Source organism: Bos indicus, chromosome 19 (assembly GCF_029378745.1).
Source record: "Bos indicus isolate NIAB-ARS_2022 breed Sahiwal x Tharparkar chromosome 19, NIAB-ARS_B.indTharparkar_mat_pri_1.0, whole genome shotgun sequence".
NCBI classification, from domain to species: domain Eukaryota; kingdom Metazoa; phylum Chordata; class Mammalia; order Artiodactyla; family Bovidae; genus Bos; species Bos indicus.
In genome coordinates this window covers 43,797,066-43,822,237 of record NC_091778.1, presented here as the reverse complement: position 1 = coordinate 43,822,237, position 25,172 = coordinate 43,797,066, and the positions used below count along the sequence as shown (strand labels likewise).

General features: G+C 40.7%; 1 protein-coding gene and 1 pseudogene across 7 annotated transcripts in view; both read right to left on the bottom strand.

The window, feature by feature from the left end:
* The window catches only part of ATP6V0A1 (ATPase H+ transporting V0 subunit a1), a 55,227-nt gene extending 42,397 nt beyond the window's left edge, over window positions 1-12,830 (bottom strand). For 6 of the 7 annotated variants that reach the window (XM_070773512.1, XM_070773508.1, XM_019981546.2 and 3 more), the window contains exons 1-2: window positions 8,182-8,324; window positions 6,073-6,236 (exon numbers count right to left, since the gene is read on the bottom strand). In XM_070773512.1, coding sequence (XP_070629613.1) covers window positions 6,073-6,189 — 117 coding nt within the window. In that variant the 5' untranslated portion in view covers window positions 6,190-6,236; window positions 8,182-8,324. Of the gene's footprint in view, window positions 1-6,072; window positions 6,237-8,181; window positions 8,325-12,811 lie in introns of those variants that run through there. The other variant, XM_070773509.1, reaches the window with a different exon arrangement.
* Window positions 12,831-21,288: 8,458 nt separating this feature from the next.
* On the bottom strand, window positions 21,289-23,367 carry LOC109574432 (cyclin-G1 pseudogene; annotated as a pseudogene).
* Window positions 23,368-25,172: the final 1,805 nt, after the last annotated feature.

The window sequence follows — 25,172 nt, the reverse complement described above, 5'->3', positions numbered from 1 at the left end:
TACTTTTTTTTTTTTTTAAAGATTTGTTGTTTTGAAGAATATTGTATGTGAAGAATGAACTGTAAGAGAGAGAAAGACTGGTAACAGAGAGACTAATAAGGAAATTATTGGTATTATGTATCACTCATCTCACATGCTAGTAAAGTAATGCTCAAAATTCTCCAAGCCAGGCTTCAGCAATATGTGAACTGTGAACTTCCTGATGTTCAAGCTGGTTTTAGAAAAGGCAGAGGAACCAGAGATCAAATTGCAAACATCCACTGGACCATGGAAAAAGCAAGAGAGTTCCAGAAAAACATCTATTTCTGCTTTATTGACTATGCAAAGCCTTTGACTGTGTGGATCACAATAAACTGTGGAAAATTCTGAAAGAGATGGGAATACCAGACCACCTGACCTGCCTCTTGAGAAATCTGTATGCAGGTCAGGAAGCAACAGTTAGAACTGGACATGGAACAACAGACTGGTTCCAAATAGGAAACGGAGTACGTCTAGGCTGTATATTATCACCCTGCTTATTGAACTTATATGCAGAGTACATCATGAGGAGAAGGCAATGGCACCCCACTCCAGTACTCTTGCCTGGAAAATCCCATGGATGGAGGAGCCTGGTAGGCTGCAGTCCATGGGGTCGCTAAGAGTCGGACACGACTGAGCGACTTCACTTTCACTTTTCACTTTCATGCATTGGAGAAGGAAATGGCAGCCCACTCCAGTGTTCTTGCCTGGAGAATCCCATGGACAGAGGAGCCTGGTGGGCTGCCATCTATGGGGTCGCACAGAGTCGGACACGACTGAAGCGACTTAGCAGCAGCAGCAGCAGCAGCAGCAGAGTACATCATGAGAAATGCTGGACTGGAAGAAACACAAGCTGGAATCAAGATTGCTGGGAGAAATATCAATAACCTCAGATATGCAGATGACACCACCCTTATGGCAGAAAGTGAAGAGGAACTAAAAAGCCTCTTGATGAAAGTGAAAGTGGAGAGTGAAAAAGTTGGCTTAAAGCTCAACATTCAGAAAACGAAGATCATGGCATCCGGTCCCATCACTTCATGGCAAATAGATGGGGAAACAGTGGAAACAGTGTCAGACTTTATTTTGGGGGGCTCCAAAATCACTGAAGATGGTGACTGCAGCCATGAAATTAAAAGATGCTTACTCCTTCGAAGGAAACTTATGACCAACCTAGATAGCATATTCAAAAGCAGAGACATCACTTTGCCAACAAAGGTCCGTCTAGTCAAGGCTATGGTTTTTCCAGTGGTCATGTATGGATGTGAGAGTTGGACTGTGAAGAAGGCTGAGCGCCGAAGAATTGATGCTTTTGAACTGTGGTGTTGGAGAAGACTCTTGAGAGTCCCTTGGACTGCAAGGAGATCCAACCAGTCCATTCTGAAGGAGATCAGCCCTGGGATTTCTTTGGAAGGAATGATGCTAAAGCTGAAACTCCAGTACTTTGGCCACCTCATGTGAAGAGTTGACTCATTGGAAAAGACTCTGATGCTGGGAGGCATTGGGGGCAGGAGGAGAAGGGGACGACAGAGGATGACATGGCTGGATGGCATCACTGACTGGATGGACGTGAGTCTGAGTGAACTCCGGGAGTTGGTGATGGACAGGGAGGCCTGGCATGCTGCGATTCATGGGGTCGCAAAGAGTCGGACACGACTGAGCGACTGAACTGAAGGGCTGGAGGTGGGGCGTGGGGTTGGGAGGAAATGGGGAGGGACTCTTAATGTGTACAGGGTTTCTTCTTGAAAGTGTCCAAGATTCAGTGTGGTGATGGTTGTACAATTCTGTGACTACAATAAAAATCATTGAACTGTACACCTGAAATGGACAAATTGTATGGTATATGGATTGTATCTCAGTAAAGCTGTTAAAAAAAATTAGTAGGGAAAAAAGTGCCTATGTAATTCACCACATTAACAGATTTAAAGGAGAAAAAAAAATTTTTTTAAGGTAATCTCAATAAACAAAAAGCATTCAGTAAAATTCCACAACCATTTGTGACAACTTCAGAAAAACCAGAAATGGAAAGGAATCTGCATAATCTAATAGAATTTTCCCCCAAATTAAGAATACACATCCTATTTAAACTATAAAAAATCTAAAAGATTACCCTTAAAGTTAGGAGCAAGACAAGCATACTATGTGATAGACACAAGGCATTCTGCTCTATTTCCTTATTAACAAAATTCCCAATTTTGTTCAGGCAGTAGCAGATCAGTTGGAAAAAAAAAACAACAACCACATTTCCCAAACTCCCTTGCAGCTAGATTATACCGTAATTTTGGCCAATGAATAATTAGCAAAGTCTGATGAGGATTTCTGGGAAAATTGTTTTCCTCCATATGTAAGTACTTCCCCTTCCTCCTTGCACTTCCTTCTTCCTGCCTAGAATATGGATGAAATGCTGTGAGTTGTGGTGATCATCTGTAAAGACAAAAGCCAAGTGCTCAAGGATATTCAAACAAATACAAAGTGATCTTAGGACGCTGATGACAGTGGGAAGCTGGGCTTCATGTTACATGAGAAAAGTATACCCCTATCATTCGGGTTTTTAGTTACATACAGCTGAACACAATCCTAACTATTATCAGCTTGGTCTTATACTTTATCAACATGTTACTGAAGGTAAAATAAGAAGAAAAAAAAGAAAAAGGGTTTGAAGGAGACAGCTCACTCTGACAGTACAGTAAAAAAAAGACTGTATCAACTGCAGCAAAATATTAACAGCTAATGAATCTACACCAGAGTATTCAGGCTTGAAATTTTTCAAGATAAAAATTTTGGAAAAAAAGGAAATACTAATAACAAAAAAAGAAAAGTAAACTTTACATATGTGACAAACTATACCATCAACAGAGGGAAAAGGCAAGCCACAGCCTAGAAGTTACCAGTAGAGGATTAGAAAAAGATTAGCTTCCAGAGTACAAGGAGAACTTAAAAAAAAATCCTACACGTCAGTGAGCAAGCAAACTCAACAGAAAAATAGGCAGATAATATGGACAGACATTCATGGAAAATGAAACTCATTATGTTCAATAAACAAATAATAAGATACTAAATACACTAGTCTAAAAGGTACAAATTAAAACAGTAAGATACCACTTCATAACCATCACATGGGCAAATTTCTTTCTGTCTGAGCACAGAGGTGTTGGCACAATTGTGGAACAAAAGAAACTCTTCAGCCAGTGATGGGAGTGTGAATAGGTACATTCACCATGAAGTATGGACTCTGACTACATCTAACAGGGACACACACGATGTTCAGCAATGCCCCTCCTGGTTATAATCCCTGGAGCAGCAGCAGGTCCATGAGAGCAATACCATTTTCATGCAACACTAAGACATTATTTGCCCTTTTCATTCTTATCCTCTCATGAGTCTGCAGTGAAATTTCCCAGAGGCTCATAAGATACGTCACGGCAGACTGCAGAAACAAGTAAGAATCAGGCTGTCTTCTACTAATTCAGACTCTAAAAGATTTTCAAAAGTGTAAAAGCCATACCCTTCTTCTCAAAATTATTCTTCTTTGTTTTGGAAAATAGTTATTTTTCATAAAAAAGTTATGGTAACATGTAGTGGGCTTATTATAATTTTAAAATGATTTAATAAATAAATACTTCAAACATTTCTCAGTGTTAATTTCCAGTACAATAATATCAATAACTGTAACTCACATAAAAACCCTCTAGGGTCCTCAATAATTTTTTAAGAGTGTAAAGAGGTCCTCAGACCAAAAAGTTTGAGAACCACTGCCCTGAAGAAACTATCACATATGTATACCATGATATATACATAATATATACAGAGAAGAAACTATCACATATGTATACCACAATATATATATAATATATATATATATATATGAATCTTCACTACCACTCTAGAGCAAACAACTGCAATCAACCAAAATGTTCATCAGAAGGAAAAAATGCTAAACTGTATACTCTTACAATAATTATACAGCAATTTAACCCATACAGGTTGATACTACCTGTATCAACATGGTTAACTCTCACAATGTTAAATTTAAAAACGACTTGCTAGAGGATATATACAATATGAAACCATGTACATAGTTTTAAAACATACAAAATTATACTATATATTATTATTTAGTGATACATACATACACACACAGCAAAAATGGGGGAAAAACACAAAGGAATGACAAAAGCAAAGATCACTGTAGAAATCACCTTTGTAGGGGAGGAGAGAGAAATGAATGGCACGGAAGAAAGCTACACAGGCATTTTTCAATTATTTGTGAGTAGTTCTCTTAATTAGATAATAGAAACATAGTTACAGGCGTAACTCATTTTACTGTATTTCACACTACTGCGCTTTGCAGATACTCCATTGTTTTACAAATTGAAGGTCTGGGGCATCCTTGCTTCGACGAAGGTTGGTTGATCACTGCCATTTTTCAATAGCATTTGCTCACTTTCTGTCTCTGTCACATTTTGGTAATTTTCCCAGCATTTCAAACTTTTTCATTATTGTATCTGTTATGGTGATCAGTAACCTTCTGAATGCAGAAAGATTACTTGTTGAAGGCTCAGATGATGGTTAGCATTTTCTAGCAACAAAGTATTTTTAAATTAATGTACGTACTTCTTTTTAGACATAATGCTATTGCACACTTAATAGACTTTAGTGTAATCTACAGTCTACGGTATAAACATAACTTTTTCTTTCGGCCACGCCACTAGCTTGCAGGATCTCAATCTTCCAACCAAGGACTGAACATATGCCCTCAGCAGTGAAATGGAGGAGTCCTAAACACTAGATTATCAGGGAATTCCCAACATAACTTTTAAATGTACTGGGAAACCAAAACATTTGTGTAACTCAATTTATTGAGATACTTTATTGTAGTGGTCTGGAACTAAAATAAATATTCACCTTATTAATCCCTATTAATTTTTTTTATGATTGACATAAAAGTTAAGAACACTGAATACACACAATGGTGTTAGGTAGGGAGACACCATAGGATGAAATAAAGGATGCAAATTAAGGATGAGTTAGGTTTGATTTAGCCTTCAAGTCTAAAAAACTGGAAGAATATTGATGCATTAGCTGAGTTAGGAGAACATTTGAAGAAAGGTAATATAAGAGGGTTCAAAGAGAAAAAGGAATGAGACCTTGTCACTGGATTATATCTATGCAATTTCAGCTCAGACTGAGAATTTCCAGAAAGCTTGCCAATTCCAGGAAGTCAAAACTGATTAATTCCACTGCTTTCTGACCACTCCTCTTTCATCTATCCATTCATTCCAACAAATATTGATTATCTTATATGTGGGCACTAAGGATATAACAGTGAATGTCCCTATCTTCCTCGTGCTAAGATCACTGCACAAGAGACATTCTTTAATCAGTCACTCACACCGATAACAGAAAATCAAGACTCTGACGAATGCTATAAACAAGAGGTACATGGAGCCTTGAGACTGCATAACAAGGAACTGTTAACTGCCCCCTCCTTTCAGCACCGTAGATTTGCCTTCCTGATCAGATTGTAAGCCTCATAGTATACTTTTTTTTTTAATACTTAGATTATCCACTTTCTTTTGCTATCTCCTCCAAAGTGCCTAGCTTCAAAACAGTGAGTATTCAGTATACCCTTATGCACTATATATCTGTAACTGGATGCTTCAGATTTTGTAATAAATACATCCTATTGTACGCAGAGCTATGACACTTTTTAAAAATACCCTACTATGGGTGTTAAGGAGCCCAAAAGTGAAGTTCGAGCCTTGAACTTTTGAAGGCTGAGGATGGAGGCTGTCCTCCATCTGCATTTCAAGCAATTATGCTGAGAATGCTTCAGATTATCCTCCACAAGGTACGCTAGTAAAAGTGTGGAAGGATCAGCACAAATCACTTTCACCTGTGCAAAGACAACTTGAAATGTACACTCTTCTAGTAGTAAGCCAGTACTATAATGTTATTTTTGCAAATAAAAAGCAAAACATCTGTCACGAGGCAATTGGCCATAACAAGAAAAATAAAGTTCAGTGATAATCAAGAAGCGGTGCCATAACTACTTACATCACGAAACTGAACCTTTCCAAGTTCACCTAATTCACTGACACAACAATAAGCAGCTTCTGACTGTAGAAAAAGCTGGGCCAGTGTCATCTCTTCACTCCGGAAAAGCTCCCCCATGGTGGCAGAAAGGACCGGTCAGCTGAGTACCGGGATTTCTCTGCAACCTAAAACAAAAAGAGAAAATTACATGAACTTGGAACTACCAAGAGGACTGAAAGCAAACACCCCAGGAGGCCTCTTCCACATTGTATTTCATTTCTCCCACTCCATGCTGACAGATCTTTATTAACTGTTTTGAGAGCTTAGAAAGACAGAAAGAAGAAATAGCAAAGGCTGTTACTGAATCCTCTTATGAAGAATGCCTGATGAACAGTCACTTCCTTTGCAGTCAACATCAGGATCAAATGACAATAATGTGGGACATCTCAATACATAAGAATGTATTCAGATTAAAAACAGGAACTGGGAATCCGAAACAGTTCTTTAAATACCCTGGACACAGTATTATAAGGTAGTGACATTCACAGAGATCTTTTTTTGTTTTTGCCTGTGTCAGGAAACAATCAGAAGAGACTTCAATTACCCTCTCAAAAAGGATGTCTCTGTTGAGATTAGTTTTCTATCCTCTACTGCCAATTTCTAACAGCCAAAGTCCCAGCACTGCCCTCAAGGTACAGCTACCTTAAAGGATTTACCTTTTCCCTCAAGGTACAGCTACCTTAAAGGATTTACCTTTTCAAACCCCTCACAAAACACCATTTTCTCCCCAAAGAATCTAAACACATAAGTGTTAACTTCTACATACACACACACAGAAACAGCTTACACATTATGCCCAACCTCAAGTCAAACATGATGGGAACACATGAAATGACAAAGCAATTTTATCGTCAGAGAATAAGCTTTCAACCTCCGCAGCTTTCTGTTTTTTATCCCCACCTTCAAGATTAACTACGTTCTTCCATCTGTTAAAGCTTCTCATGAATGAGCCAGTAAAGATATCCTTCTGGGGCGGTCTTACCGTTACCGGGTAGGAAAGACAATTGGCGCTATCAGTGGTCCTGAAACTGTAATTATTTATTCTCAGTCGGCTACTGTAAGGCACGGACTGTACAGTATCTAAACTCAACAAAATGCACGTTATTTCTGGTATCATGAGGGCATTCCTAACGATAGGCAAAACTGGCATCAAAGGAAGAGCTATTTCTCCGGAAGCCTGGGAGACATTTTGAGAAATCTGAATGACAAAACCTTTGTGCATTTGGCATTCAAGGTAGCAAAACAACACATTTAGATAGAAACAAGAATTTCTCAAGAGATTATGTAGCTTGACTTTGAGACTGCCTACACCTGACTCATCCAAAACAGCTGTTAACAGTCCCCACTCCACCTCCCAACACGAATAGATTCCACAACCTCTAAGCACATAAAATTATGCCAGATCAGCATAGTTCAGAGGCTGCCGATAATGACAACCTCCAATGAGTTGCCTCCCTGTTTCTGCTCTTTAATGATTACAAGTCTCCCTAGAACATCTCTGTCCCACTGGAGCCAAATCGAAAAATAAAAAGGCCATAGCGATCCGGGGGTGTTGGGAGGGTCACAAAGCAAAATAGGAAGAAACAGTAATCCTGCACAAGAGGAGTCCAAATAAAGAGCTCCCGAGCCCTCCTGCCTCACAACTGCCATCCAGCCCTCGTCTCCCTTAACGAGGTATTCAAGTTCACCTGCCTCATTTCCTGTCTATCCAGTGAGAAGCAAGAATTCCCCGGGCCCAGGCACACCTACCTCCTGGAATGGGGAATAAAGGGGAGAACCCTCAAATGGGAGTCCCTCTAAGAAGACCTCCAATTCTTCTGTATTCCCAATAACCTTCAGTTTTTCCACCTTCCACGTAAATGGGAGAAGGGATCGGGGCCTCAAAAAGAGAGTGAACCTCCTGTTCCTCTGCCTACAGGAGGGGTACCCGAGGAGGGGTGAACCCCCATTTCCTCTCAGAGACTTGAAGCCCTTGCTAATTCCTTTGACAACCGAGGGGGCCGTTAGAAGGGCTTGTTTTGCCCCTCAAAGGCCGCTCCCGGCCGCGTTGTACCCACAGCTCCCGCTCACCTCCAGCTGGGCGCCGCCGCCAAGGCAGCTGCGGCAAACCAAGCCCGCAGCCTCCGCAGCTCCTGGCAGCCGCACCTCGACGTGCGTGCGTCCGCAAAGCCCCGCCTCCGCGCCGCCGCCGGCCACCGCCCCCACGATGACCTCATTGCCATTGGCCAATGGGGTGCGGCCTCAGCCGGAGGCCGCATTGCGGAGTCGCGGGGGCGTGGGCGAAACCCTGCGTGCTGACGCCATCTTGTTCCCTCAGCCGCGGTTGCGGGCCGGGGACGGCTGGCTGTGGCGCAGGTGCTGGCGGCCTTAAGTCATTGAGCTCTTCAGAATCCGTGTTCCCTAATAAGTTTCCTTGAAGCCAGGCTGTCTGCTTTTTTTATTTTCATATCCAAGGAAATAATTCACAACTTTTTCCTCTTCTAGGGAAATAGCACGAAGGGGAGAAATTATGAAGTAATTTGCGAGCTGCAGGGAAGCTTTAAAGGGCTTCCAGCCAGTCTCCTCTGTACGCACACACATCTTTTCCCCTTGTTTTACAGAGGAGAAAATTTGATTCCTGGAGTGGGGAGAGACTTGCTAAAGGTGCTAGATCCTATGGTCTAGGCTTGAGCAGGGGGCTCTTTAGTTTAAGTACGGAGAAACCTCTCTTTGTAAAGGTAATTGTTTCAGTCCCTCCAGCGACTATCCAAGGTCTGTTTTTCTCCAATTAACAGTGGGAGAAACCTTATTAGGCCATGTGTTGTGAAAGTTAATTTTGAATCTTCTTTGCATACTTGTGCTCCCACTTGATCGCTTAAAGGTTTTATCTTCCTCAAAATCTGTAGAAGAATAACCTAAGGTTTTAAAACCGTGTTAAGTGATGCCTACCCATTATTTATTTAAAAACAACAACAACAACAACAACCCCACCATTATCGATTGATGTCGGTTCCCTTTTCTTGCCGTACTTGTAAGGAAGAGTTGGGATCTCAAATCGTTTGTCAAAACCAGAACTGTATCAGGAAAAACTCAGAAAACCGGTTATTCATACTTCGTGGGTGGTGGACCATATTAGGATTCAAATTTAATGACGGATTGACATCTACCTGGCAAAACATCATCAATCTTGCTTTACCAGCCTAAAGGAAATAAGGGCAAAACGGACACTTAATTTGCATTTTCCATGTCACAGTATGAATGAAGACAGGATTTCATTTCGATTTTGTTGAGAAGTAGCACCTTGGAGAGCCCCAGAACCTCATTTTCCTGGTGAGCTTAGTTCTCCCTAGCTCTCTCACCTTAACCGGAAAGGCGGATAAGGACCCACATTTGAATGCCTGCCAAGTTTTAGAAAACTATTACACAATGACTGTTATTTCCTTCCTTTAAGACTTAAAAAAAATTTTTTTTAAACCTCAGGGTCAGCTGTTTGCTAACCACAAATTTTCATTCTCTTACCTTTAAGACAGCCTTTCATCTGGTCTCATCTCGGTTCTCTTGAATTCTCTTTTCTCATGGCTTTCTTGGAAGTATATTCTCTCAGAGCTCCTTTTCTGTTTCATCTCCTGCCATCAGTCTTTCTCCAGTGTTGTTTCTTTTCCCTACCTGCTCTCTTCCTTAGAAGTCTTGCCTAATGTCAGGCTTAAATGTCTATATATAGGACTCATACCTATTTTACCCTCCACCTCCTTCCTCCAAGGCTCTCACTGAATAAAAACTGTCTCTTCCTCTGAGATCCTTAATCCTGCTAATGGCATCGTTATTTTCCTAGTTACCAGAACTCCAAGCTTAAATCATCCTGGGTTTCTTCCTGACCAGGGATGATGGAACCGTGGCCCCTAGCAGTGAAAGCACAGAGTCCTAACCACTGGACTACCAGGGGATTCCCTTAGGCCATCCTTAATTCTATTCGTTTTCCTCTCATTCTTAATTTAGTCAGCTATCATGTCATTCTCATTGTATAACCTGCATTTATATCTTGTCTCTACCCCTTGATCCTTTTTATTTTCATTGCTGATAACTTAGATAACCTTTGCATCTGTCAAATAACTGAAACAGTAGTCTATGGGAGGCACATGGTATAGTGTAGCAGAAGACCCCAGGCTTTTGTATTGTCCAAATTAGGCTTGAATCTCAATTCCTCCAGTTATTCCATCTGATGTCAAATGCAAGAAGAGCCAGTCTCAGCTCTCACAGTTAGTTACAAGATGTGGGAACTTGAGCAAGTGTGAACTGAACTTCATGTTCCTCACTGGAACTCTAATGGGGCTTTTCTATTTCTCTTATAAACACAGTACTTTCTACCTGGACTTTTCTCCCCTAGTTATGAGCCTACTCATTCAGTAGTAAAGTACCATTTCTTGAATGAATGGGTGAATGGGTAGTTGATTCTGAAAGACCTCCTAATGAAAACCTGCTATCACCAAAAGAACACAGGTATAAAGGGAAAGGAATATGGAACATAAGGAACACCCTGCCTTTTCTCTGTCCCCTTCATTTTATGGACTTCATTATCTGTTGGGGTAGAGAGCTCAGGCCAGATGCTTGTATTCTTGTAATAGAGATATGAGGGGAAGGTTCCAAGCAGAAGCTAGAATCAGGAAATGTGTGTGGAGTCAGTGAAAACTTTGCAGAGTCATCAAGTTCAGTACAGTAACAGTGCTGATACTTGTATTCCATGTATAGTTCCCAAAGTTATTCTACTTCAGAACATTCTATGAGGAAAATGCTGTTTTAAGTTCAATGATGAGTACTTTAATAAATAGCTTTCAGTCATCAAAAATTCATCATTCCTTCAGCAAACATCTATTAAGTGCATGCTTTATACCAAGCATAATGTTAGCAACGCAAAGAGGAAGAAGGGGCTCACAGTCTAACAGACAAACAACTAACATATACTATATAGCAACGATTGAAGTAGTCTTTGTAAGCCCAGAGAAAACTCACTAATCCTGTTTACCAATGGGGGAGGCTTTAAGAAGACACAGCATTTGAGATGGGTATTAAAGGATAAATAGAAGTTTGTTTGGAGGAGAAGGCAAAGACTAGTAGAACAGAAATAGCACTACTATCAAACTAAATTCAGATTTTGTTTTCATCACAATAAGTAAATACATCAACTTAGCCCAAAACTAAGATATTTTGATCCAGAATAAGCATGCATTTACATTGATTTTATCTAGAGTTAACTTGTATGCCTCTCTAAGAAAGGAAGAAATTGTACTTGCAACTTTCTGTAACTTGAACAAGCACAGCATATATCCAACAAGATCCAATATAAACGGTCTATCACTACACAGCCCTAGAAGACATGAGCCATTCCATATGAGCCATAGCCAGTAATGCATTTCTGGATGTCTAAACTGAGTTATTATTTCTTGGCATCTGTGGAAATGTCTATGCAATAGTTATAACACTTAGTTCTACTAGCAAGATGACAGACCAGAGTCAGTGATCAAATTTAAAAGAATTATCATTGTACTGGAGTAAGTAAAATAAATAATTTTTTCTCCTTTTTCCTTCTTCTTTTTTTAGTTTGAATGAATGCACAACAATTTTCTGAATTTCCACCAGTGAAAGGTCAGCTCCTGTTTGCTTACCCAACGTAGGTCCTAGATGGGACCTTGAGGAGGGTATTAAAGTTAAACCAAATGTTTTGAAATTCATATTTGCTGAAGTATTTCTCTTTGCCATATGCTTCCTGTATTAATTTCCTAGAACTGCCATACAAATGACCACAAACCAGGTGGCCTAACACAACAGAAATTTACTCTCTCATAGTTCTGGAGAACAGCAGTCTGAAATCAGGGTATCCACCGGGGCACAGTATTTCAAAAGGCTCTAAGAAAGAATCCTTTATTCCCTCTACCCAGCTCCTGGTGGTTGCCCATAATCCTTGGTGTTCCTTGCCTTGGGAAGGCAGCATCAGCCCAGTTGCTGCCTTCATCTTCACATGGCGTTCCACCTTTTGGGTGTCTGGACATGCATCCACATTTCCCTCTTCTGATAAGGTCACTAGTCAGTGGATCAGGGCCCACCTTAATCCAGTATGACTCTTAACTTGGCCACATCTACAAATACTCTGCTTCCAAGTAAGGACATATTCACCAGCTCCAGGTAGACATAAATTTGGGAGGAGCACTGCTCACCCCAGTGCACTTGCCTTACCAGTTTTGAGGAGGAAATTTTGCTCTGTGTGATAGTGCAAGCAGCTGGCAGCTAAAATTTTGATTCAAAAGTTCATTCTGCTTGCCGGCACTCTTTGAGGTGATAGTATCACAGTGTAATGATTATATATATATAGTCAAATAATTTTTTCCCTTTTATGTAAAAATGAACTCTAGGGACTTTTCTGATGGTTCAGTGACTAAGACTCCATGCTTCCAATGCAGGGGGCCCAGGTTCAATTCCTGGTCAGGGAACTAGATCCTGCATGCCGCAGCTAAGAGTTTGTGTACTGCGACTAAGAGCCATCACAACCTAATAAATAAATAATATTAAAGAAAATGAACTCTAATCCTAAACTATTCTACCAAACATCTGATTTGAGTGTTGGATGAAAGATTTCTCCTGCCACAATCTTTAAGTAACCTGTCATGACCTTGACCATTGTTCTTGAAATATTGATTAGCAGTTTGTTTCCATAGAAACATGTACTTACTTTTGTCGTTGCACTCTGAGTTCCTTAAGATAAGCTTCTTGCAAATTCCTTGGTGGCCCAGCGGTTAGGACTCTGCGCCTTCACTGCCCAGTGTGCGGGTTTGATCCCTAGTCAGAAAACTAGGATCTCGAAAGCTGCACAGTATGGCCAAGATACAAAAACAAAGAAAAAAACACTCTATTATTTGCAAAGTTCATCAATGTTTCAGATAAAAGTTTTTAAGTAAACATATATTCATAATAGATCTTGAGTTTCCCTTTGAAACTCAGGGAATGTCCACGTCCTTTAGCTCTGGTAATGATACATCCATGAGGGGATACGAATGATCTAAGGCATGTGACATTTTATGCAACGCTTAAGACTCTTGTGACCAACACATGAGGCAAGAAGCCTCTTAACTTGTGTGAGTGAAGAATGCCATGGAAAGAGGCTTCTTAAAGAAATAAAACCGAGAAAACTGGAGATGAAAAGGAGGGAAAGGATTGAGTGACATAGAGCAGAGAAACCTCTCTGTGAAATTAGACCGGAAGTATTTGCCCAGGTAAACAAGAAACAAGTTCAAGATTTCTGAAGTGGAAAACCTGGCAAATGTTTCTGTATTGAGTTTCTAGTGACTTAGAGAAAGGAGGTGAGATCTGTAGTAAAGAAACACATGGCGAAAATTCAAGTAGATTTATTGAATCTGATTGATTTAATGGTCAAGGGATAGATTCACCCTAAACTGTTGTATGTCTACTGCTTAACTTGGTGCCTGGCATTCAATAGACAACTCATATGTTTGAAAGAAAGCAAGCAAAACTGGGAATTCAGTTTAACTTGTGACAAACTGGTAAAGGTTATTTGCAATCACGCGCTTACTTAAGGCTGGAAATTTCTGTGCTTTACACTGGAGTTGTTTTTATGCTATAAAAAGTTACCAAGCTTTTGTGGTGTTTTTAAGGAGGGAGAATGGTGGGGAAGAGAGCCTGCAGGAAACTTGTAGAGAAAATAAATAAGGGTGCTGTCTTCAGAGGATAAATTTTTTTTTAGGAGAAGCAGAAAGTTATCCAAAAGGGAACCTTCAGATGGATATTGCCTTGAGCTGTATTTTCATTACAAATTTCCTTTTGCTTAGAGAGTCTGAATACAAATGAACAATTAGTTCTGTTTAAAAAAAGGATACTTTGGGCCCTTACATTTTTCTGGCAACATGAATAGCTATTGACAAGACTGCGTTTGAGTAAAATCTGTGAGGGAAGTGAATTTTAGGAGCTTTCCAGTCAGCTTCTATATTCCTCTCTTCTATTATTTCATTCAGTACAAGGTTTTGTGCTCGATATGATTCAGGCCTACATATAGAAAATAGGACAGGAATTCCCTGGTGGTCCAGTGATTAACACTCCATGCTCACAGTGCCGAGGGCCTGAGTTCAATCCCTGGTTGGAGAACTAAGATCCTGAAGAAAAAAAAAAAAGAAGAAGAAGAAAAAGAAAGAAAATTGGACAAGGGTCCTATCCCGAAGGAGCACAGAATCTACAATACAATAAGGATTTTTATTAGTAATATAGTACTATGGATTCACTGATAAAGGCATCACTAACCATGCTTTGAAATCTTTACAGAGGGGATGAAATTTGAGTTGTCTTAAAGAATGAACAAGTGTTGTCTGTGAGTAGACTATGAACCTGTTGGTTTTCTGCCTACACTGGGAATGATTCTAGCACTTCTCTGCAAATTGTTTCTTTCAAGACTGAGTTGAAGATCAATCTTTTAATGACAGTGCTACATATGAAATTGTATGAGAGATCACTAAAGTTGCACTCAGAATGAGAATAACAGTTGCTTTAAATATGTTTATTAAGCAACAAAGAATTAAGGTAAGTTAAATAAGCATAAAATTGACATTTTTCCTTCCAGTTTTGTTGAGATAAAATTGACATACAGCACTGTATAAGTTTAAGGTATTGTTGTTGTTTAGTCACCAAGTCACGTCAGATTCTTTTGCAACCCCACGGACTGTAGCCCACCAGTCTCCTCTGTCCATTCTGTCCTGGATTTCCCAGGCAAGAATACTGGAGTGGGTTGCCATTTCCTTCTCCAGGGAATCTTCCCAACCCAGGTGGGGAAGGTGAACTGGCAGGTAGATTCTTTAAGATACACAGTATAATGATTTGTCTTACATACATCATGAAATGATGGTCACAATAACTTTAGTGAACATCTCATATAGATACAAAATTAAAGAAATTAAAAAAATTTTTTTCCTTGTGATGAGAACTCAGAATTTACTTTCAAGAACTTTTATACATAACATTTATCTTTTAACTGGAAGTTTGTACTTTTGACTGTCTTTGTCCAATTTCCCCTCTCTCCATTTTCCACTTCGGGTAACTGTGAATTATTTTTGTGGTTCTATAAGTTTGTTTGTTTTTGAAGTATAACTATGTTAGTTCCTGTTACACAACATAATAGTTTGATAGTTTACTGTATTTTGAAATGATCACCATGATAAGTCTAGTTACAATGTGTCACCACAGAAAGATAGCACATCATTGTTGACTATATTCCCCACACTACATTTCACACCCGTGACTCATTTATTTTGCAGCCCAGAGTTTGTACCTCTTAATCTCCCTCACCTTTTTCTTTCCTCCCCACAGCCTCCTCTCCACTGGAAACCACCTGTTTGCTCTCTGTATCTATGACTGTTTCTGTTTTATTATGTTTGCTCATTTGTTTTATTTTTGGATTACACATATCAATGAAATAGTACAGCATTTGTCTTTATCTGAAGTTATTTCACTTAGCATAATACCTTTTAGGGCCTTCCGTGTTGTGTCAAACTGGCAAGGTTACATTCTTTTTTATGGCTGATATATATATATATATATATTATATGCATATATATGTAATATATCATTGTAGCTCAGCTGGTAAAGAATCTGCCTGCAATGCAGGAGACCTTGATTCGATTCCTGGGTCAGGAAGATCCCCTGGAAAAGGGATAGGCTACCCACTCCAGTATTCTTGGGCTTCCCTGGTGGCTCAGACAGTAAAGAATCTGCCTGCAATGCAGGAGATCTGAGTTCAATCCCTGGGTTAGGAAGATCCCCTGGAGGAGGGCATGGCAACACACTCCAGTATTCTTGCCTGGAAAATCCCCATAGACAGAGGAGGCTGGTGGACTGCAGTCCCTGGGGTTGAAGAATCAGATACAACTGAGTGACTAACCACAGCACAGCACATCACTGATACATATCTCACAGCTTCTTTATCCATTTATCTATTGATGGGCACTTAGATTGCTTCCATATCTTGGCTGTTGTAAATAATGCTATAATGAATGTACGGGTGCATAGATCTTTGCTAATTAGTGTTTGCATTTTTTCAGGTAAATAGCAGAAAGGGGAATTGCTGTATGGTAGTCCTACTTTGCCTGGAAAATCCCATGGAAGGAGGAGCCTGGTAGGCTGCAGTCCATGGGGTCGCTAAGAGTCGGACACGACTGAGCGACTTCACTTTCACTTTTCACTTGCATGCATTGGAGGAGGAAATGGCAACCCACTCCAGTGTTCTTGCCTGGAGAATCCCAGGGACAGGGGAGCCTGGTGGGCTGCCATCTATGGGGTCGCACAGAGTTGGACACGACTGAAGCGACTTAGCAGCAGCAGCAGCAGCTGTCCTATTTTTTGTTGTTGTTGCGCCACGTGGGGTGTGGGATCTTAGTTCCCTGAAAAGAAAGTGAAGTGACAGTGTTGGTTGCTCAGCTGTCCAACTCTTTGTGACTCCATGGACTGTAGCCTGCCAGGCTCCTCTGTCCACGGAATTCTCCAGGCAAGAATACTGGAGTGGATTTTCTTCTCCAGGGGATCTTCCCAACCCAGGGATTGAACCCATGTCTCCCAAATTGCAGGCGGATTCTTTACTGTCTGAGCCACCAGGGAAGACTTAGTTCCCTGACCAGGGATCAAACCTGTGTCCCCTGCAGTGGAAGTGTGAAAAGTCTTAACCACTGGACCACCAGGGAAGTTTCTATTCACGTTTTTGAGGAATCACCATACTGTTTTCCAGAGTGGCTGCACCAATTTACTTTTCCACCAGCAGTGTGTGAGGGTTCTCTTTTCTCCACACCCTCACCAACACTTGTTATCTGTTCCCTTTTTTTTTTAATAACAACCATTCTCACATATTTCATTGTGGTTTTGCTTTGCATTTCCCTAATGGTTAGTAACATTGAGCAAACGTGTTCTCAGATCCTTTCTCTCTCTTCTCCTTTTGGGACCCCTATACTGTGAATGTTACTCCATTTGCCGTGGTCCCAGAGATCTCTTAATCTGCCCTCATTCTTTAAAAATTCTATTTTTCCGTTTAGTGTACATGATTTCCAGTGCTCTGTCTTCCAGTTCACTGATTCATTTCTCTATATCATCTAATCTACTGTTGATTCCCTCTCATATATTAAAAAAATCCCTTACTGCATTCTTCAGCTCTATTTGGTTCTTTATATTATCTAACTCTTAAAAATGTCTAACTTCTCACTTTGTTCATCCTTTCTTCTGAATTCTTTGAGCATCTTTGTCATCATTATCTTGAACCCTTTATGGGATAGATTGCTTACCTCCACTTCACTTGGTTTTTCTTCTGAGGTTTTATCCTGTTCTTTCATGTGGAATATATTCCTCTGTTGCCTCATTTTGCCTAATTTGCTATTTTTGTTTCTGTGTATTTGGTAGGTTGGTTATATTTCCCAAGCTTGGAGAGGTGGGCCCTTCTGGTCACCAGAGCTGTATCCTCTATGCGTGTCCTTTGTGTGGGCTCTGTGAGAGCCCTTCTGTTGTAATGGGCTAACTACAGTGAGCAATCTGGTAGGTGTGGCTGGTCCCTGGTCTGCTTGGTTGCCAGCGCCTGCCTTGTGCAGAAGATACCAGATGCTGGTGGGTGGGGCCAGGTCAGGAGGCAGCTAGCTGCAGGGCCCCCATGGCCCCGGGGCTAGTGCTGCCTCAGTGGTGGGCAGAGCCAGGTGTTGGCTTGCTGGTGAGTGGGGTTGAATCCCAGAGCAGCTGGCTGAGGGGTCTAAGGTGAGTGTCTTGGAGTTGGCCTGGTGATGGGTGGGGCAGGGGCCCAGGGGATACTGGGCTACTGCCAGCTTGCTGGTGTGTGGATTTGGTCCTCGGTCTCTTACTGCAGGACCCGTGAGGTCCCAGACTTCGTGTCAGCCCACTGGTGGGCAGAGACAGGGCCCAGGGGTCTTGGCAACTGCTTATTGGTGGGAGAGGCTAATAAGCTAGAGAGAGGAGTCTAAGATGGCTCTTGCCAGCACCAGTGTCTGCATGGTAGATTGAACTTCCTAAAATGGCTGCTGCCAGTATCCATGTCCCCAGGGTGAGCTCCAGGTGCCTCCTGCCTTTCTGGGAGGCTCTCCAGGATCAGCAGTGGGTCTGGCCCAGGCTGCTTTCAAACTACTGCTACTTCCTTGTGTCTTACGGCATGTGAAGTTGTGTGTGCACCTTTTAAAAGTGGAGACTATTTCCTGCACTCCTCTGGCTCTTCCAAAAGTAAGCCCATTGACCTTCAAAGCCCAAAGTTCCAGGGGCTCATTTTCCCAGTGCAGAAACTCCAGATTGCAGAGTGCAGTGTGGAGCTTGGATCCCTTGCTCCTTGGAGAAAACTTCTGCAATTGTAATTACCTTCCCATTTGTGGGTCATCCACCTAGGGCTACAGGTCTTGACTATACTGCATCTCTGCCTCTGCTGAAACTGTGCACCTCAGACTGAGACTTCGACCGACCCATGTGACCAAGACTCAAAGCCAGCCAAAACTCTGACTGGGATTCTAACCTGTGGTCTTTTTTTTTTTTTTCCCCTGTTTCCTTTCTTTAATTGAAGGATAATTGCTTTGGAGAATTTTGTTTGGTTTCTGCCAAACATCAACATGAATCAGCCATAGATATACATAATTAGAGTCACTTACCTGGTGTCTGGACTTCTGAAGGCTCAGGTTCTTTGTGTCTCAGTGCAGAAGGAATTCAGTGAGAGGCAAAGTGATGGAAAGAAGTACAATTATTAATATTGGACGCTTATGAGAGATGCAAGCGGGCAAGTGGACTCTGCCTCAAGGATTAAGTGGGCTAAAATTTTTTAATCAAAGGAAAGTGGAAAAGTGAAAGTGAAGTCGCTCAGTCGTGTCTGACTCTTTGCGACTCCATGGACTGTAGCCCACCAGGCTCCTCCATCCATGGGATTCTCCAGGCAAGAATACTGGAGTGGGTTGCCATTTCCTTCTCCAGGGGATCTTCCCAACCCAGGACGGAGTTGCAGGCAGACACTTTAACCTCTGAGCCACCAGGGAAGACAGGGAAAGTGGGGGAGGTGGGGAAAGACCACCTTCTTTGAGTAGACATCAGGCTTATATCACTAGCTCCTCCTTTTGTGTCAAGCAGGAGAGTTTCTGACCCTATGAAGTCCAACTAGGATTATCATAGCACTTATTCAAATCATCAGAAAGGTGGTAACATTTTTCTTTCACCAAATGGCCTGGGGCATATCTTGTGCTTTTATTTATGGCTTTCTAGTTAAGCAAGCCTGCTTCGTTCCATGATGTTCCAATAGCTTTCTTGAGCGATCATTAACTTACAGTGGTCTCTCAAAGTTCCCTAGGTTTCCCTCTCTATTTATAGTCCCTCATTGGCTTCCCTGGTGGCTCAGACTGTAAAGAATCTGCCCACAATGCGGGAGACTGGGGTTTGATCCTGGATCTGATCCTGGGTCGGGAAGATCCCCTGGAGAAAGGAATGGTTACTCACTCCAGTATTTTTGCCTGGAGAATTACATGGACAAAGGAGCCTGGTGGGCTGTAGTCTGTGAGGTCACAAAGAGTCAGACACAGCTGAGCGACTAACACTTTCACTGTTCACTGGAACTTCTACAACTACCTGTATATAACTATCCTATTCTATCCCTATAACTCCTACCTGTCTCACTGTGATTCTTTCTTTATATCTTTAACTGTGGAAGATCTTTTCTACTAGTCTTCTGGTCTTTCTCATCAATAGTTGTTCTGTAATAGTTATAATTTTGGTCTGCCCATGAGAAGAGGTGAACTCAAGATCTTCCTACTCTGCCATCTTGGCCACTCCCCTCTCAGCATGTTTATAAAACACAACAAGATAAACCCAAATAAAGCAGAAAGGCAGAATTTATTAATCTGCCTTTGTGCAGATAGCACGGTGATCTATGTAGAAAATCTCAAGGAATGTGTTTTTTAAAATACCCTAGCACACGGGACTTCTCTAGTGGTTCAGTGGTTAAGACTCCACCTTCCAATGCCAGGAACTTGGGTTCCATCATTGGTGGGGAAACAAAGATCCCATGTGCCTTGGGTCAACCAAGCCCCTGCACCACAGTCAGAGAAAGCCTGGGCACTGCAAAGAAGATGCAGCCCAGCCAGCACTCCATAAAACAAAAAACCTTCACAAAACCCAAGTATAGTGCATGAGTTCAAAATTAATAAATTTTGACAAATGACTTAAAAGATAACAAACATAAAAGGTAGTTCTTTTTTTAATATTAATAAAAATAGGAAAACTATTAATAAAAATAGGAAAACTTCTGGTCAGATGAGAGAAAGACTAAAAATATAATGAGAACGAGAATTGGTTTTAACCACAGATATAGAAGAAATGTAAAACATGAAAATACTATATACAGTTATAAGTATAAATGTTAATGAAAGTTTAACAGACTGGGTGATTTTATTTAAAAAATTATAAATGAACAAAACTAACTCTGTTATATATGTTTTATTAGATTCACATATATTTCATATTTTTTTAGCAACTGTAAATGCTTTGTTTTTTCGAGGGGGCCATCCCACTCTCAAGATTTCAGTCCCTCAACCGGGGATTGAACCCAGGCCATAGCAATGAAAACACCAAATCCTAACCATTAAACCACCAGGGAACCCCCATAAATGGCATTGCTTTTTAAGTTTTAAACATCTTATATATATTTGGTTGTGCCAGGTCTTAGTTGTGGCATGTGGGATCTTCAACTCTTGGTTGCTGGCATGTGACCTCTTAGTTGCAGCACATGGGATCTAGCTTCCTGACCAGGGATCAAACCCAGGCCCCCCTCCATTGGGAACGTGGAGTCTTAGCCACTGGACCATTGGGGAAATCCCCATAAATGGTATTTTATTTATTTATTTATTTATTTTTTGCATTTCAGTAACTTTATTGAAAGGCATATCCCTTAGTACCAAAACATAATGGGAGTTGGTTAGGTTACCTCTGGCAACTCAAAATTAACACTGATGTATTCAAAATATTGAAATTTATCAGTATTTTGGGAAAACTGTAAAGTTATCCATAAAACACAGTTTACCAAGTATAAGATACACTGTGGTTCTTTGGTTCATTTTCTAATGCCTCTATAGCCATAAAATGATGTCAGAATTGGGTGCAGCCATCCTGCATGGGTTCAGGCTGCACACTGTATGGAGTAACTCTCTGCAACACTTCAACCCCGTAGATCTCCAAACACCACACCTCAGCAACCTTGTAATTATGAAGATGCCTACTTACCTTTCTTAATACTTGCTTTTGGCACACAGTAGGGGCAATTAATGTAAGTATATTCTCTTCCTTTTAAGCAAAATTCTAAGTTAGAACCAAGTTTTATAAAAACAGTCCTCAGTAAAAACTGATGGAGTGTTAAAAAGTTTTCAGAGTGACGCTAATTTGTTTTGAGCTACTAGTACAGTAAAAACTAATTTTCTTGATGGGACTAGACTGAGGCAGTAAATTTTGTATAAAACTTTTAAAATCATGGATACAAACATCACCTGTTTTCTAGAAAAATATTAAAGATAACATGCCAAAATTAACAAGTTGGTAGTTTTGCTTTACATAAATGCCCTCAAATTTAAATGTGATTTCTATGTAGCAGTAAGGTCCACATCTCTGGGTTAATAATTACTTGCATCATAGGTGCCGAGAAACTAACTATTTTCACTGTCTAGAATAGTGACCCTTATTGTGCCTTAAAAAGTGCATTTGTGAAATGGTGGTTTTGATGTAAACTTCATAGTTTAAATTTAAGTAGGTTACCCTTTTTAAACACCACCTAAATACAATATATTGACCCAATACAGAAACTTGGATCAATGTTAGAAATGAAGATTCACAGTTTACCTTTCCAGGCTTGTCATTTGCATTTCACATTTATACTGTTACTTTGATTTGTATGTTTCATAGGTGAATTCAAATTTGAGTAATTCCACTATAGGGTAATTTTAATTAGGCAGTTTTCCCAAATCTGAGAACACCAACGCTAATCTATTTGTGATGTTTTGAGGCTTCACATCTTAAATCTGTTATAATATTATGGAATCCACAGCTCAGGATTGTGGAGAAAGGCTTCAGAAGTTTTTTGTTGCCGTAATCATCCAAATTCACCAATTAAGGGACTGTTTCGGGAATTGTTGGAAGGTGGGTTATCCTGTAGTAACTATGCCTCAGTTGCCTTGCAGTACACCCGGAAACAATCCATTTCAACAATCCATTTCAACTTCTGAACATTTGGTCTGGCACACTTGTTCGATGAATATTCAGCTAAACACTTGGATACAAGCTCTTGCCAGAAAGTCAAATCTCTGCCACTGATCTTGGGATGTTTCTGAAGACGTTCTACTCCTTCTGTTAACTCTATATACTTCTGTGCTTGGATCTCCAATGCGATGATAGATAATGCCAACACAGATGGTTTTGCTTTAGAAAATATGATCCTGCAGTAGCATGCCTTAAGTTGGGCTTCTAGTCTTTCAAAATTAAGGCTACTCTTCCTTTCATGTGGCATGTTCTCTTGAAGGAGTGAGTAATAGAGCTGTAGAAACTGAAAGGCAGTAGTAGCTTTGACTTTCCAACACATCTTCTCCAATACAATCTTCTCCATTCTCATCAAGTCTGAAACTGTGAACTTGTACTGGCTTATTCGGATCAAGTCAGTTGCCAATGGGACATTCCTTTCCTCTTCTGTTGATTTTACAGCCAGATAGAAGCAACTTAGTCCAACACACCCAAGGTGCTTGGGCTGTACCCTCATTTTAGACAGGAATCTGTCCAGTAAATTCACAGCTAGAGAAAATGTCTCTGTGTCAAAGCCAAAGAACTGAGTTAGACTAAGAAGATCTTTTACTTCCAAGTCCCTCAGTCTTGCAGTCATTCTAAGGCCATTATCATGTGTAGATTCAATTAGTCTCAAGCCACAGACCTTTGGCTGACATCTCAACTCCTGTTCCAACAGGGCATTCAGCTGGTGTAGCAGTTTCTGAGAGTCAGTTGTTGTCAGTACCTCTATCATCTTGATCGCGACTGCAGCTCCTCAGCGGTAACCACCCTCCCCGGGCCTGCTCTCACCTCACCCCACAATATTAGATCCGAGAGGCCTACGAGGCGAGAGGACTCACAGGCAAGAGGGGACAGGCCCGGGGAGGGGGAGCCGTCTTGGGTGGGGGTTTCTGCAGCGCCGCTGAGACGACACTGCCCTTCTCTGGGTCAGTTTGGAGCCCCATAAATGGTATTTTAAATTTCAGTTTCCACGTGTTTGCCGATACTATGTAGAAATACAATTGATTCTTATGTGTTTACTTTATATGCTGTAACCTTGCTGAACTCATGTACTATCTCTAGGGTTTTGAAAAATACATTCCTTGGATGTTCTATATAGACCACTATGCCATCTGCACAAAGGTACGGTTTTATTTCTTTTTTTCCAATCTGTATCCCTTTTATTTCCTTTTTTTGCCTTACTATGCTGGCTAGTACTTTGACTTGAATATGTGTGATAAAAGCAGATATCCTTGACTTGTTTCCAATCTTCAGGGGAAATAATTCAGTCTTTCATCATTAAATACACTGTTAGCTGTGTGGTGTTTTGTTTTTGTAGATGTTCTTTATCAAGTTGAGGAAATTCCACTCTAGTCTTAGTTTTCTGAGAATTTCTGTCATGAATAGGTGTTGAATGTTGTCAAATGTACTTTCTGCCTCAATTGAGATGGTCATGTGGTTTTTCTTCTTTACCTTGTTCACCTGGTGAATTACACTGGTTGAATTTTGAATACTGAATCAGCCTTGCAACCCTGGAATAAACCGCACTTGCTCATATATATGGAGAAGGCAATGGCACCCACTCCAGTCCTCTTGCCTGGAAAATCTCATGGACGGAGGAGTCCGGTAGGCTGCAGTCCATGGGTTAGCTAAGAGTCGGACACGACTGAGCGACTTCCTTTCACTTTTCACTTTCATGCATTGGAGAAGGAAATGGCAACCTGCTCCAGTGTTCTTGCCTAGAGAATCCCAGGGATGGGGGGAGCCTGGTGGGCTGCCATCTGTGGGGTCACACAGAGTTGGACATGACTGAAGCAACTTAGCAGCAGCAGCAGCAGCAGCTCATATATAATTCTTTCTTACATATTGCTGGATTCTATTTGCTTATACTTTGTTAAGGGTATTTACATGTCTATTTATGAGGGATATTGGCTTACCTTTTTTGTACTGTCTGGTTTTTTATGTTAGGGTTATACCAGTCTCATAAAATGGGTTAGGAAGGATTCTCTCCTCTTCTCCTTTCTGAAAAAAGACCGTGTAGAGTCGGTGTTAATTCTTTGTATGTTTAATGGAGTCTCTACTAAAAGCATCTGGACCTGGATATTTCCTTTTTTTAGATTTTAAATTAAAAATTAAACTTCTTTACAGTCATAGAGGTAGCAAAGCTATTTCATGTTAGATGAGTTCTGGTGGTTTGTGTGTGAAATTGGTGTATGGAGTATTTACTCAGTCTCAAAATACCACCCTACAAAATACTTATGGATGACAAAGAAGAAAAGACTAACTTTATAATCTGGAGAAGGAAATGGCAACCCACTCCAGTATTCTTACCTGGAGAATTCCAGGGTCAGAGGAGCCTGGTGGGCTACAGTCCACAGGGTCACAAAGAGTTGGACACAACTGAGTGACCAACACTTATACTGGAAAATCGGTCCTCACCTTAACTGATCAAAGTTAACAGCACAAGCAAAGGGCAAATCAAAATCATGTACCCCTTGATCGGATACAATGAAAAGAACACAGTATCCCTTTCATGCTCTTCCTGCCAAAGTTAAAACCCTAAATCCAATCATGGAAAAAAAAAGCGCATCAGAAAGCCCAAATTGAACAATATTCTACATAATAATTGTCCTGTAATCTTAAAAAATGACAGTTATGAAAGTCAAGTGAGAAATGAGGAACTATTCCTGTGATTCATGGAGACTAAAGAAAGGTGACAAGTAAATTCAAAGTGTGAACTTACATTGGATCACTAAGTGATAAAGGACACTATTAGG